This window comes from Tiliqua scincoides, chromosome 1 (genome assembly GCF_035046505.1).
Source record: "Tiliqua scincoides isolate rTilSci1 chromosome 1, rTilSci1.hap2, whole genome shotgun sequence".
NCBI lineage: Eukaryota > Metazoa > Chordata > Lepidosauria > Squamata > Scincidae > Tiliqua > Tiliqua scincoides.
Genome location: NC_089821.1, coordinates 122,087,800 through 122,101,766, shown reverse-complemented (window position 1 = coordinate 122,101,766; position 13,967 = coordinate 122,087,800). Strand labels below are relative to the sequence as shown.

The 13,967-nt window shown below is 41.8% G+C and overlaps 1 protein-coding gene across 3 annotated transcripts in view; it reads left to right on the top strand.

Moving 5' to 3' along the window:
* Positions 1-13,967, top strand: part of HYCC2 (hyccin PI4KA lipid kinase complex subunit 2) — a 70,878-nt gene that overhangs the window by 42,910 nt on the left and 14,001 nt on the right. For all 3 annotated transcript variants that reach the window (XM_066620269.1, XM_066620355.1, XM_066620183.1), the window contains 3 exons: positions 3,318-3,434; positions 4,589-4,676; positions 12,979-13,138. In XM_066620269.1, coding sequence (XP_066476366.1) covers positions 3,318-3,434; positions 4,589-4,676; positions 12,979-13,138 — 365 coding nt within the window. The remainder of the gene's footprint in view (positions 1-3,317; positions 3,435-4,588; positions 4,677-12,978; positions 13,139-13,967) is intronic.

Here is a 13,967-nt window from a genome sequence, read left to right as displayed (position 1 = left end):
TCCAAGATTTAGAAAAAACTAAAATCTTTGTTTTTTCGGAATTACTTGACAGAAGATTAGAAAGACAGTATACTTGGAAGGAGCTCAGCAATCTACGAAGACCCAATTTGGTGATAGATAGTAATATAGCATCATCTGTGTATAGGAGGATCATGTTTCTTTTTACTAGTCTTCCTCTCTTTTTGTCTTTTTCTTGTTGCTATTGCTGAGCGCCTCTTACTCGCTTCTCTAGGCTCTTCCCTCTCTGATTAATCTGTTTCTAAATCATTTCATTTTTTCATCCGACTCCATTTCTGGTCTGTATTCTTCTAATTCTTTTCTTCTTGATTTCTCTTCCTCCTTTTCTTCCTTTCTTATCTCAACTTTCATCACTGTACTCTCAAGAAGTTTTCTGCTTTCGTTGTTGAATTTATATTATATCTCTGTGTCTGATATTGAAAAAACATTCCTTCCGGAGAAAGCCATCTGTATGGTATTTGCTTTTCTCTTAAAAATTTTGTCAGGTTTTCATATTCTTTTCTCTTCTTCCTCACTCTCCATGGAACATGTCTCAAAATGTTGACTTTATCATCCACCGTCCATTTATTTTCCTGTGAGGCCTTCAGTAATTTATCTCTGTAAAAGGTTCTGATGAATTTCTCTTGGTAATTCTTGTTTTCTCAGATAAGAAGTGCTCACTCTTCTCACTGAGTCCAATTCTTTAGATATCTCCTCCATTGGTGTATCAATCCATTCTCATATTAATCTGACAATCCATTGCGATGTATCTTCTCCTTTCTCCTCTGGTATATTTTGTATCGTTGCCACTCAAGCTGCACTATCCATCTGAATTTCCATTAACGGTGTCTCTGCATCGTGCTGATTTTCTTCTATCTCCAATATTTTGACTTGATCTTTTCTTTTGTCCCAATCTCTCAATCTTTTGTTTATTTTCTTCTGATGTAATTTTCACCTCCATCAGTTGTCCAATAAGATCATCTAATCATTTAGTTAAAGCATCCATACTAGCTTGAGTTTGTACAGATTGGTTTGTTAGTTGCTGTACCATTACCAACAGTTTTTCTATGTTGTCTTGCACAGTCTGTTTCCAGTCTTTCCCTTTCGGTTCCTCTTGTACTAATTTTCCAAGTCCCGTCTCCGATGCTGGCGAGCCTCAGACTTTCACTCTTTTGCCCGTCATCTTCTTCCTTCCTTCTGCTCGCAATGTTCTTTAAGGCCACTAGATGTCCTCAGTGTATTATCTTCCTTGATTCAATTACATTGAATTGTAATTCAATTCATTGAATTACATTGAATTCAATTCAATTAATAAACAGAAATCCAGTTCTTGCAATGTGTTTTAAAATCCACTAGATGTCACTAGATGTCACTGGTGCACTGTTTTATTTATATTTCTCTTATCCTATTTATACTTGTAGCCTTGGCAACGCCATTCCTCTGTCCGCAGGAATGTCAAAACATCCAGCCCCTCCTTCAGGCACTCCCAAACAATAATAACAAACCAAGGCAATAAATACTCCAATACACAAACTTTCCAAGGACAATTAATTTGTAATCTACCAAAATTCAAAGCTGTAAAGTTGTAATTATATTTTCATATATCCATAGCAAGCTTGGTAAATCTACGATTTCTCCTCACACTGATAAACAACTGGGGGGGGGAATCTTCCACCCTCTTCCTCTTCTAACGGCAAGAAAACAAATCAGGCAATCAAATTATTCAGTCCATGCCAGGCATACACAAATGGAATAACACTTACTTAAGTCTTTCAACGTCTTTCCCTGCTGGGGCCTTCAGCTTGTTTTCAAAATGAATTCTTCACCATTGCTGCCAAGATGGCGGAATCTCCTGGGAAAGCCCCCTGGCCGGGCTTTATCTCCTCAGGAATCGTGCCATCACATGGAGGAGTTTGTCTCTCCTGACAAACAATCCTCAGATCTCCTCAGATCCGCAGTTTTGGGGGAAAAACAGAGTGCCTTTCAAGAGCTTGAGAAAGGCACGTCTGTTTGGCTGCTAGCTGGCCCCTCCCTCCGTGTATACTTTTCCTCATGCTCCCAACATACAAATGCTCCCGTCTCTTCTCTCCTTGCTCCCCATTACTGTTTCAACCCAGGTTTACATGAACCAGTGGAAATCCAAGTTTTAACTGGGCTTCTTAAAGGGGGCTTGGAGAGAATCTCTGAGTTCATTTGTAAGCCAGGTTATCAGTGGTTCCTTGTGAGCTCAGAGTGGGGACAGGAGCAATTTGCAACAAGAGAGCAGGGATTGAGAGACAATGTGTGCAATTTCATGGCTTATTCCTAATTTTATCATGTCATCTACTTGTGCAATTGCATTAGGTGCTTCAGGGGCAGTTTGTGATATGGCATGTGTCAGAGGACCTGCAGTTCTAAGAAAAGTGAAAATTCTATTAGGAGCACCCATTCCCTTGACATACCTAAAAATAGTATTATAAATAGCACTTGGGATCTTGACTTTCACTTTTCATCTCTTCTGATTTTACATTTGAATTGTAACAAATGTATGCAAATTACAGTATATACATTTGTGTATAACATTTCAAAATATCTTCCAAGAGAATTCATGTGGCATGTATATCAATTTCTAATGGGAAAATGGGACATGTGAAAATTCATTGTGATTAACATTGTGATTGTGATTAAAAGAGCCAAATCTTTTCTCCCTTGGTGGGACATTACCCAACCCCCTGGTGCCAAAATTGTCCTTGTATGGTGAGGAGGAAGGATTTGGCCTCTTGAAGTGTGCATTCTTGAAGCCCAACATCCTCATCCTTTGCAAAACTTTCATCAAGAAAGGGGCATGCCCCTTGGCTGCTGAAATATATTTATGGAGTAGTCTGGAGTGGGTCACGTTAATGCACTGGATCACAAATCTTACTTGTTAGGCCTAACCACAGTTAACTATTATGTCAGCATTAACTGTAACTGCATTGGAATACTGCTTTGCTTTATGTAGATAAGAGAGAAAATCATCGGAACTTTGAGAAAGTATTCCACTTGGGTATTTCCCTAGAGCAGGTGACTTGACTTGTGTTGAAATTCAAAGTGTATTGGTTTTTCTCAACTCTAGCTTTGCACAATTTGGAATATCATAGATTTTACTGATTCAGTCCCATGAAAGTCTTCTCTAAAGAGATTACATGGGATTTTTTCCTCTTTTACTACAGTAACTTTTCTTGGTAATTTTAGAATTATACTTTAATATGCATGATAAATAACAGTGTGTAATTTTTTTTTTACACAACCTTTTTGTAAAATCAAGATTTTATCTCTAAAATGTTCCTATTTTTCATCAGGCTTTGTGTGAGTGGGTTTCCACGGCAAAACGAAAAGTGCTGGAAAGAAGACTGCTGTAGAGTGGTATTGGATCCTGATTTCATGGTACAGCTGCTCACTGGGGTCTATTATGCTGTGTAAGTGTCCAAGATTTGGACAAGTGTTCAGCTGAATCAGAAGATATTTCTTTTCGTGTTGCTCATCTCTTTAGTGTTTCTATGACATGCCACTATAGGCAAATGTCATTTATCAGTACCTTTATCAGCATAAATTTATCAACTTTAGACCCTGGAGTTGTGCACTTCTGGCTTCCTCTCGTTTTAGACACATCACATCAGCATACCTTTTTAAAAAGAAGATTGTGTACCTCTACTGCTAACTGTTCGCTTGTGAGTACACATAGTCATGTGTGCATGTGTGAAACTACCTAGTAATGACTGGAGGTGTGTGTACCTGAATAACCCTTTACTAGAATACTTAACATACAATTTGCCATTGTTCTTTGTGAATATTGCATTTGTGTTATGTGCACCTGCTGAACAGATCGGATTAATTTCCACATTTGCTTTAATTTTATCTTTACTTTTAATTGATACCATATTATAATATGACTAATTACCCGTTCCTGATTGGTTGATGTGCAGTTAGGATGCAGCCAGCGATAATGATTGTCGTTTTAAGTAAGCTTATTGAAGCTGTAGCCCGTATCCTTGTTGCATTTGGAAGGTATGCATTAGGGAATAGGGCAGGGGTTTTCAAACTGGGATGTTGCGACGCCCCAGCCTGAGGGCCCTGGCCCCTTTCCCCTTAAGGGGCAGGGGCAGCAAAGAGGCCAGGAGGAGGCAGCGATGTGATTCCCAAGATTGCATTGCTCAGGGGGCTGCAGGGGCTTGGCTGCATTTACCAGAGTCTCCTGCAGCCTCCCGGAGGTGCGGGAAGCCCTGCATGACCTTCTGCAGAGCTCCCCAAAGCTTCAGAAGTGAAAGCTCTATTTCCAGTTTAGCGGAAATGGGGTGCGATTGCTCCGCTTTCACATTTAAAGCTTCGGGAGCCCTGCAGACGGTCGCTTCCCGCACCCCCAGGCAGCTGCAGGAGGCTCTGGTAAGTACAGCCAAGCCCTCTGAGCAACGCGATCCTAGGGATCGCATTGCTGCCTTCCCCCACCCCAGCTGCCTTCCCCTCCTGCCCCTGCAAGGACTTAAAGTGGTTTTCAAACTCCCTGAGAGTTTGAAAACTACTGAATTAGGGAAAGAGCAATGACTTATCTAATTCCTTTTTTATCTCTATGTAGGTACAATGGACAGTGGGAACTTGGCCAGGAATCACTGGATGATATCATTTACAGAGCACAGCTTGAACTCTATTCTCAGCCATTGTTGGTAAGGAAAAATGTACTGTTGCCTTAATGTACCTACATTGCTAATGCTGTTTCCAAAGGGCTTGTGTGGTGTACTGTTCCCCTTCCAACATAGTCTGATCTTTTATCTTGTATTGATATTTGTGTAATGCTTAATGCAATTACATCATTCTGCTTTGGAGCTCTGACAATGTTGTTTGCTCTGTAGATCAGACTTTTTGTGCTAGGCTAGGATCCAAAGAGTTGTTCAATGTCACGTACAACCAGAGTGGGCAGAATGTCAGTTGACTGTAGGAAGATTGGAGGTGGACCAGGAACTGTTGCTCTGACTGATGCTCTCGGCATGCTTGCTTTGCTGGGAACCATGCAAATATTTACCTATACGCTCTGGCTACACTGTGGGGAGAGGCCCAATCTCTACAACTGCTGTTCAGGCTGATACAATTGGAATGGTTTGTGCTAATGACTGCCAGCCAGCTCCTTGCCCTGCTTTCTAGTTCAGAGCTGGCTACTGTGAGGCTAAACTTTTGCCTTTAGTTTTTTTTTTTTTTGGGGGGGGGGGCCTGCTAGATTTCATGAAAGCCAAAGTAGTAAATCTTTGCTCTGTGTTTATCACACTGCAAATCTGTTTCTGCCCTCACCATTGGAATTTTTGGCTTGCTTTCCAAGTAGGAGCACCAGTGGCACAACTGTTTGAATATGGGCATCCTGTCTACCAGTTTCCAACTTGCTTGCCCACAAACCTCTCTGGCAGGGCTGTGCCCCAATGGATTAACTTCTGTTGTGGGGGAAAGGGACTCCTGGGAGAAGTCAGGCTGACCAAGGGCAATAGTATCTAGTGGTTAGTACACCCACATCCCTTACTGCACCAGCAGTTGAATTAGGAAAAAGTATCCATTGCCACCATCCCAGGCGATAGAGACAAGAGAAAGGAGAGCCATCTGGGGAAAACCTCCTTCCCAGGAGAGCACTGAGCCTAGGGTTCTTATGAAAAGTTAAACCCACAGTACAGACAGCAGGGCAAAGAGATGTGACAATCCGCTGACTTAGCCATGAACATGGACCAGGTAGATCAAGTGTTAGAATGCAACTAATTTATTAAAAGTCCAAACAAAATTCAAGTTTCATGATAAAAGAATGAAGACAGAAATACTATGTGTTTCTTTGCCCTTAAATATTGTAGTATGTTTCTATCGTATGGTGAGGGTTGCTTGAAAAACAGAGTGTGTTGGGTGCATCCAAAGAAATCAGGAGAAAGGGCCACTTTCAAGGAGAGTCCTTGCTCTTCCACCCCAGCTGTTAGCCATTAGGGACAGGGAAAGGTGGAGGTCAAGAGAAAAGAAGTGAAAGTTTCAAATGGGTTCCTGAAGGAGATTTTGGAGTTTCCTTGCAGGAATCCAGAGATTCTGAGCAGTGTGGAGATTTGCATGGAGCTAGAGTATATACGGACACTCACAGAGGGTGGTTGATCACAAGAAGAGTAACAGTTTGCTTTCAAGATTCTGCTATATTTAAATTGTTTTAGAGTTGCTGCTACATACAGCTCTGGAGATAAGCCAATTAAAACTATAATCAGAATGGAAGAAAAGGGTCTGGAATACTCTGTTTTAGTGTGCTGGTGGGTGAATGGGTTTGAGAAGGATGCTGATGTGCCAGGAGCTGCCACACAATTAAGAGGAATCCCTTTCCAATCAGAATGTGGATAGACAGGATGTTTGTATCTTGGGAGGGTGTGTGTTTGTGTGCATTCATTCTACCATTTTATGACTGATCTCTTCCTCCAAACTGTTCTGCACATTTTTGGGGAAAAAAGAACCCACAAATCTGCTCCCTCAAAAAAAAAAAAAAAATCATTATTATTAGTAAACATAACATGTTCCAACAAAAATTTCACAGGGTAGTTTACATGTGGGTTTTGTGTCCCAAAGTGGCTCACAGTCTAAAATGTAACACAAGGAAGGCACCATGTCTGAACTTTGCAGGGGCTTCCAGTTGCTGAACTCTGCAGGGACTGAAGGCAGACAGTCTGTGTAGGATGTACTTGCTGTTGGCAACCTTCAGTCTCGAAAGACTATGGTATCGCGCTGTGAATGGTGGTTCTGGAACAGCGTCTAGTGTGGCTGAAAAGGCCGATTCGGGAATGACAATCCCTTCCACACTGGGAGCAAGTGCAGTCTGTCCCTGGTATGTCTGCCTGGCTTTGGGCCTTCCTTCTTTGTCTCTTTGCCTCAGTCTGTTGGCCAAGTGTCTCTTCAAACTGGGAAAGGCCATGCTGCACAGCCTGCCTCCAAGCGGGCCTCTCAGAGGCCAGGGTTTCCCACTTGTTGAGGTCTAAGGCCTTCATATCCCTCTTGCAGATGTCCTTGTATCGCAGCTGTGGTCTACCTGTCCATGAGCTGCTGGAGATCTTTGGCAGAGTGGGTAGTGACAGCTGCATCGTTGGCAAAGAGGAAGTCACGCAGACATTTCAGTGCAGAGTTGTCGATCCGCTTGTCAGTTTTCACCCTAAACCCCACGCACCCCATGAGGTTAACGGACCATGGTGAGGCAACACCTTACTGGCTGGGTACTGCCCAGCTTAAGGCAGGTGGTAGCTGCCCAATGAGATGCAATGATCTCTCCCACCGTCGGAAGCAGCCCCTGGCGTCGTGCTCTACGCCAATCGAGCGAAGACTTATAACCGGTAAACTGCTGCTTCCCGTGTTGTGCCGACGCCGTATGGCGAAGTTGGAGAGTCTTCTCCAGTGCGCGAAGCCTGGGTAAAGAAGGTATGGAGGATAGGCTGTTGCCCATGCAGCAAATCCCCCCTCTCCACGTCGCTGGAATGGTCCAATGGAAAGGCAGACGCCAATACGGTTGGTTCCAGCTGCGTCGCAGGAGTTGCCAGAGCGTGACTGTGTACAGCCACAAACTGCCTCAGGGACTCTGGCTCCTGATTTTGCCTCGAGGTTTTCTCCTGAAGCCTTTTCCACAACTGGATATAGTCACAAGGCAGTGGAAGTTTGAGGTCAGAGTTTCCTTCTCTTAGATGAGCTGCCTTCCCAGGCTGACGAGTCCCATCTACCCGGTAGGATGTACTTATGGAAAGGTAAAGGCAGTGATACTGAAATCTGATATACTTTGTGCAGACTCTGACCTGAAGAAAAATAAAAAAAAATGTTTTTGCACAGCTGTTAAGTTCTAGGCTTTGTGTTTTGGGTTTTTGTGTGTATGCGGAAGAGAAGTGTGGGATCATTTCTTGGCAAATGAGAAATGCATTTTTCATCTTTCCAATAGATTTGGTTAAATGGCTCTCATGGTGAATTGTTGTTGGCTAGAATATTTAGCTGTATATTTCTGAATATGTTGATTTAAATGCTTTGGTGAATTATTGAAACAGTGATTTCCTTGAGGAAATTGCTAAATGCACTAACAAATTGAAAAATCTAAATTAAAAACTGAGCATGCTGTTTGAACTCCCTCCGAGAATGAAAAGCCTTTAGGTAGATTAGCATTTGAATGCTGCTTTCACTCCTGACTAAAACTGAACAGTGAGCTCAACACAAAATTAATCTGATTGTTGTTCCTGTTTTATTTGTCTCGTTTTACAATAGAAGTAATTGCCTTTCTCAAACATGTCTTCCTCCACTCCCCCCGAAATACTGTGTCCTGTGTTCCTTTACCTATTTCTCTTCTGCCTTTTTTTCTTAATTAAAAGAGATTTAACATGTGCAGCCTCTTTCGAAATAGGTTTCAAAAATGTGTTTGCTCTCTGGCTCTTCTAATTAAAGCTAACTCTTTAGCTGAATTTTCCAAGACCTGTGTGTGACTCCCAACTTTTTTTTAAAAAGTTTTAAATAATTTTAAAAATAGATTTAATTGAAAGCACAGGTGTGTTGTCTCTTCCCCTACAATATGTTTTGGTAGTGCAAGATGGCATTGCATTTATCTGAAATCCAAGGAGAAGAGAGCAAGATGTAGCAATTAAGGAGAGTTTGGAAACTGCTGTTTGAAATTTCTGTTCGTAGTTATTACTGCTAACTTACTTCCTTTTCTATCTTCCCTGCACCCCAAAACTTTCCCTTTCTTCTCCTGGTTTGGGCTTCCCAGAGGAACCTAGGAAAAGAAAGGGAAAGAGCAGGAATGAAAGGGGAAGGGTAGAGGTTGCAGTAAAAGACTGTGACAGGGAATGGCTCTGTGTAGCTTGAACCAAGGGCTATAGACCAGGGATGAGCCTAGAAACAGGCTGTAAAAGAATTTCACCTACTTGTGGTGGGGGAAGCTAGTCTCTGAACAAACTTTTTATGGCCTATATACCAAAATCTCTGAGGACTTGGCTGAAATGGTCAAGTGAATTTGTTTGGAAAGGAGGCCTATGGCTGATCTTGGACCTCTGACAAACAGTTCCTCTCTCACAGACACAGACAGTTAAGTGTGCAGTCAATTTGACTTATAATGAGACAAAGACAATGAAAGATAGTGGGAAGTTGGTGAGTCTTTGAGGCTGCACTGCAGACCAAGGTTACTATTCCTGTTATGCAGGTTGTAAGAGCATTGTGTTGCAAGGAGTAGCAGCTGCAATGGACAGTCCAAGCAAAGTCTCCCTGGACAAAGAGGGAACTTCGAGTGCTGTGGAGAAGGCCCTTAACCTGCATGGAGATGATAGCCTTGAGGAGAGCTGAGTGAAGGAACCAAGATGCCTTTCTCCTTACAGAAAAGGCTGTAGGGGCTCTGAGGGAGATGGGGGGAGAGAGAGAGAGAGAGAGAGAGAGAGAGAGAGAGAGAGAGAGAGAGAGGTGGCCCAAGAAGCTTGGCTTACCAGCCTGCCCTGACTTCAGCCATTTTGCTGGCACTAAGAGTGAGGGAAGGAGAACAGTCAGAAAAGAGGTTGCAGGGGTTTGCTGATCTTGAGTGCTGCCTGGCCTGGTGGGTCTTGAATGGAAGCTGGAATGGGTATGACTTGTTATAGCACCAGTGAGTTGTTGCTCCACAGGCCAATAGCAAGACAGAATAGCAGGCAAAGTGAACAAGGAATATGGACCTCCAAATCCAAGATTACTTAAGGGTGCTCAAAGTGTGTGTTGATCTGACTCAGAGTTAATTCTGTGTTGACCATGTCCACATATCTCTTGGAGTTTTGGACGAGTTGGAATCTGGAAAGTTGACACCTGGAGTGAGTGCAGTTAAAGATCAATAAATTCAGACGTGTAAAGGAATTGTTTTGAGTTCAGTGCTTGTCTGTAATAACATGCTAGAATTTTGCTGAGAACAACACCTGGGAACTTAATGTCCAAGCCAATCCATAAGCTGCTGCTTGTTGTTTTCTCTTTGTATTGGTTCTCCTCCATAAACTTATTTTCTGCTTTAAACTTTTTAACTGTTTATTGCCGATTGAATTTGTCCTAGTACTCCTGAACTGCTGTCTGCATGCTCCTGTTTAGACTTTTAGGGAAATCCGTGGGGAGTGTGGAACTCATCCATGCAATTGGGAGGGAAGCATTCACAAATGGTGTCTCTGTGGCTGACTTTCTTCTTTGTAATGGCAGTGTAGGCAACTGGTTTTGGCCCCAGGAAAATGATGAATTTGGGAGGGAGGAGACACTGGTGCAAGGCCTCCCCCAGGAGTCACAACATGTCTTTGTATAGGGAGTATCACTGTGTAGTAAAAAAATAAAATTGGGTGCAAGTGATGTCACTCAGGATTAACTGGTAGGAGATGCTGGGTTGTGACAGACTGAGAACCAGAATTGGTCAGTCCCTTCCACTTGGAAGAATGCTGACAAATACCCACCAAGTAAAGGTTAGCATGGCTTGTAATACAACCCATATAACTAATACGACTGAGAAAAATATTCCATAAGTGTCAATCAGTGGGTGGCAATTTGCACGTATCTTCTGCATGTCCTACAGCACGGCTTGAACTTCATTAACAACAGAGAGAGACCAGAAGCTGAAGCTTTCAAATCTGATTGCAAAACCAGTACCTGAGAATTATGTGGTGGCACTGGTTATAATTTGGACAGATGGTGCATAGCTGTTAACTGACTAGAAGAGAGAAAAGGGAACATACTGCACATACTTGAGTATGTCGATCTCACAGATAAATCGAGGGCAGGTTTTGAGCTTAAAATCATGGAATTTTCTCTGTCCCTCAGGTAAGTTGGGGGAGTTAAACTTAGGGGGGTGTCTGGCTATAGTTTTGTCTGTTTTACCCAAATCCAGATCCTGAAAAATAACCTACCAGTAATTGTTACCTAAGAACTGTACTCTAATTTATTAGTCTCTAATTTATTAAGACTCTTAATTTATTAAAATATAGTAAAAGATCATAAGATACAATTTTATTCATTAATTTTTAAAATTCTGGTCTTCACAACCTTTGTGTAAACATTAGTAAGTGCACTGTAAACAACATACCAGTAGAACCATTAATCAAATCCTTATATACTTGTAACACATAATGTCGCGTGTGCAATTCAGTTTACAGCAGAGAGGCAAGCAACAAGAAATGGGCATGAGCAAGTGTAGCTACAGTTTCAACCCTATTTACTCAGAAGTAGACCCCATTGCATTCCATGGGTCTTTCCAACACTATATTAAATTATATTTAATATTAAATTGTTAAATATTAAATATATTAAGTTTCTATATAAAATGCTAAGATTATGATTTTGCAACTTTTCTCTACATGCACCTACAGGTACTTGGATAATTTCCAGTCACATATCTATGGCTCCTAGCTCCCATAATCGCACACAAATGCACCCAAGCCAATATGGAGATGCTACAATAATATAGTCAGAACGATGGTGTGTGCACATATTCATCCGTTTGCCTGGTTGAGGAATAACCATAGTTTTGCGTTGGCTGGTATATTATATAAGCCCATTTCTAGCTTGCCAGTGGAATTCAGTGGCAATAACAAGGCTACCCATACCTGCTCCCCTTTAAAAGGAATTTCAGTTTTCCTTCAGGCTAGGCTCCCAACAGACTGCTTAACAGCCCAATCCTACGCATGTCTATTCAGATGTAAGTCTCACTATAGTCTTACCTGGAACTTACTCACAGGTACGTGTGGATAGGATTGTAGCCTAAACCTGACTTCTCTAAGTGATAACATTGAGCAGGCTGATCAATAAGCTTGCAGCAATGAATAAAATGCAACTTCATTAACTCATTCATGTGAACAGCAGCTAGGAGGGAGTGAAAGAAAGTTTGGGGGTTTTTTTTCTTTCCTCCTTCAGCAAAAACCAACACATTTAAGTGCTGATGGGCATCATCTTTTTGCCTCCAAAGTTCTAAGCGCTCACCTCTTTCCCCCCTTGGTCCCAAATACCTTTGATATTTCCAAAACAAAAACCTCCCTCATCCCTGCTGTTCCAAAGAACAGAAGGAGAGGTGAATGCACCATTAGGAGAAAGAACACAGAAAAAAGATGCCCTGACACTCATCTCTGCTTCCCTCTCTTCCCCCGGCACAAGAAATAAAGGGACAAAACCATCCAAGAAAGCGATACACTGGAGGGAGAGGAGAGACAAAAGAGCGTGGTGCCATTCAAGGCCGTCTGTCCTGCGTCAGAAGCCCCTCCACCACCACCCCCATGCCCCCAAGTTGTCTGGACAATGTGCCTCACATTGAAAAGTGAGGTTGGAAATTCATTGATGCACTTCAAGGGGAGTTGTAGGAAAGTGCATTCCTCTCCCCATCGGCAACCCACAGCCCTCCTTCCTGTCTCCTGCTTGTACCTGGAGGTGAAAGAAAAACAAGCTCCTTGAGTCCTGAAGAAAGGGAGTGTTCTGTTCACCTCTTTGTTCTTTAACCTGCTTGGACCTGGAAATGAGGAGAGGACGAGAGAGCTCAGCTGCAAGTCTTGGCACGCAGAGGAGGAGCTTGCTCTAGAGGGGTTGCCTAGAGACCAGTTGTCCTCTAATTATCTCTGCATTGTCCTCTTGCTTCTCCTGGTGCTGCTCCACTTGCCTGAACTGCCCTGAGTGATCTTGCAGATAAGGCAAGGAGATGATTGAAGCTTGATTGATTGGCATAAATTTCTCACCTTATAGGCGAGTATCTACAGTGCGCAATGATAAGGGTGTATAATGGTGCAGTCCTAATCTTACCGCTTCATCAGTGCTGGTTAGGACTGAGTTGTAAATAACGTAAGGCAGAGTTCTACAAGGTGATGATATGACGATAAAGTCCTGCACAGTAACCTTGTTTATGATTATGAAGTTTAAATCTTTGGGTTGCTGTTACATTTTATAGTACTCTTAATAGTTTCCTCTTTTGATCGTTTTAATCTGCATATCACGATGGCCAATTTGTACAGCATCTTACTATTGTCTTAGGTTGCAAATGCTATGAAGAACTCCTTACCCTTTGATGCTCCTGATGCATCTCAAGGAGGACAAAAGATACTGAAGGTGGAGGTTACCCCAACAGTGCCGAGGATTTCTCGGACTGCCATCACAACAGCTTCAATCCGTCGACATCGCTGGAGAAGAGAAGGTAAGCCCATCTAGGGCAAACTAGTGATAGTATAGCATAATTCATCTCTATTTGGTTTCTGAGCTTGAATGTCAGTTTCTGAAATATACATAGTGCTGATCACTTTTTCTGTGCATTCTATGTATGTGTAATCATGATCACGCCCTGTGGTGTGTCACCTTCATTTTATCATTTAGGAGACCTAGAAGGCTTTAAGTGGCTTAAATAGTATCCTATGAATAGATGTTCATTACAGGACTAAAACTTACAGACATTTGACATCTTTTCCATATTCAGTAGGTTAGCTCTTATTGCCTCTCTAACTTTAATTGGTGTGAAAGGACTCACTTTTGACATTGGAAAATGGTTTGTGGCTAACTGCAGCCAGATAATGTCTCTAAAATTTAGGCCCTTCCCTACTCTGAAAAAGCATTTCACTTTCCAAAATATCAATATACAGTATTCAAACAATATTTGAAACTGCAGATATCAGTAAAATTAAATAAAAGGGAATTTGCATCTGGAAAATCTTTGTATTCTGATGTTTATTGTGAGAATTTTAGTGACTGGTATTTATCTAAGCCTCTTAAGAAAATACTGTCACAGGTTTATAATGTTATATGCTCTGGAAATATATTTTCAATCCCTGTACTCTTAGGCTGCAATCCTATACACACTTACTTGGGAATAAGACCTGTTAAATTTAGGGCTTACTTCTCAATAGATGTGCATAGGATTTCACTGTTTAAAAAAATGTGAGATTCTAATATGAACTGTATTGTACTAACATTTTGAATAGATGTGCATAGGATTTCATTGTTAAAAATAATGTGAGATTCTAATATGAACT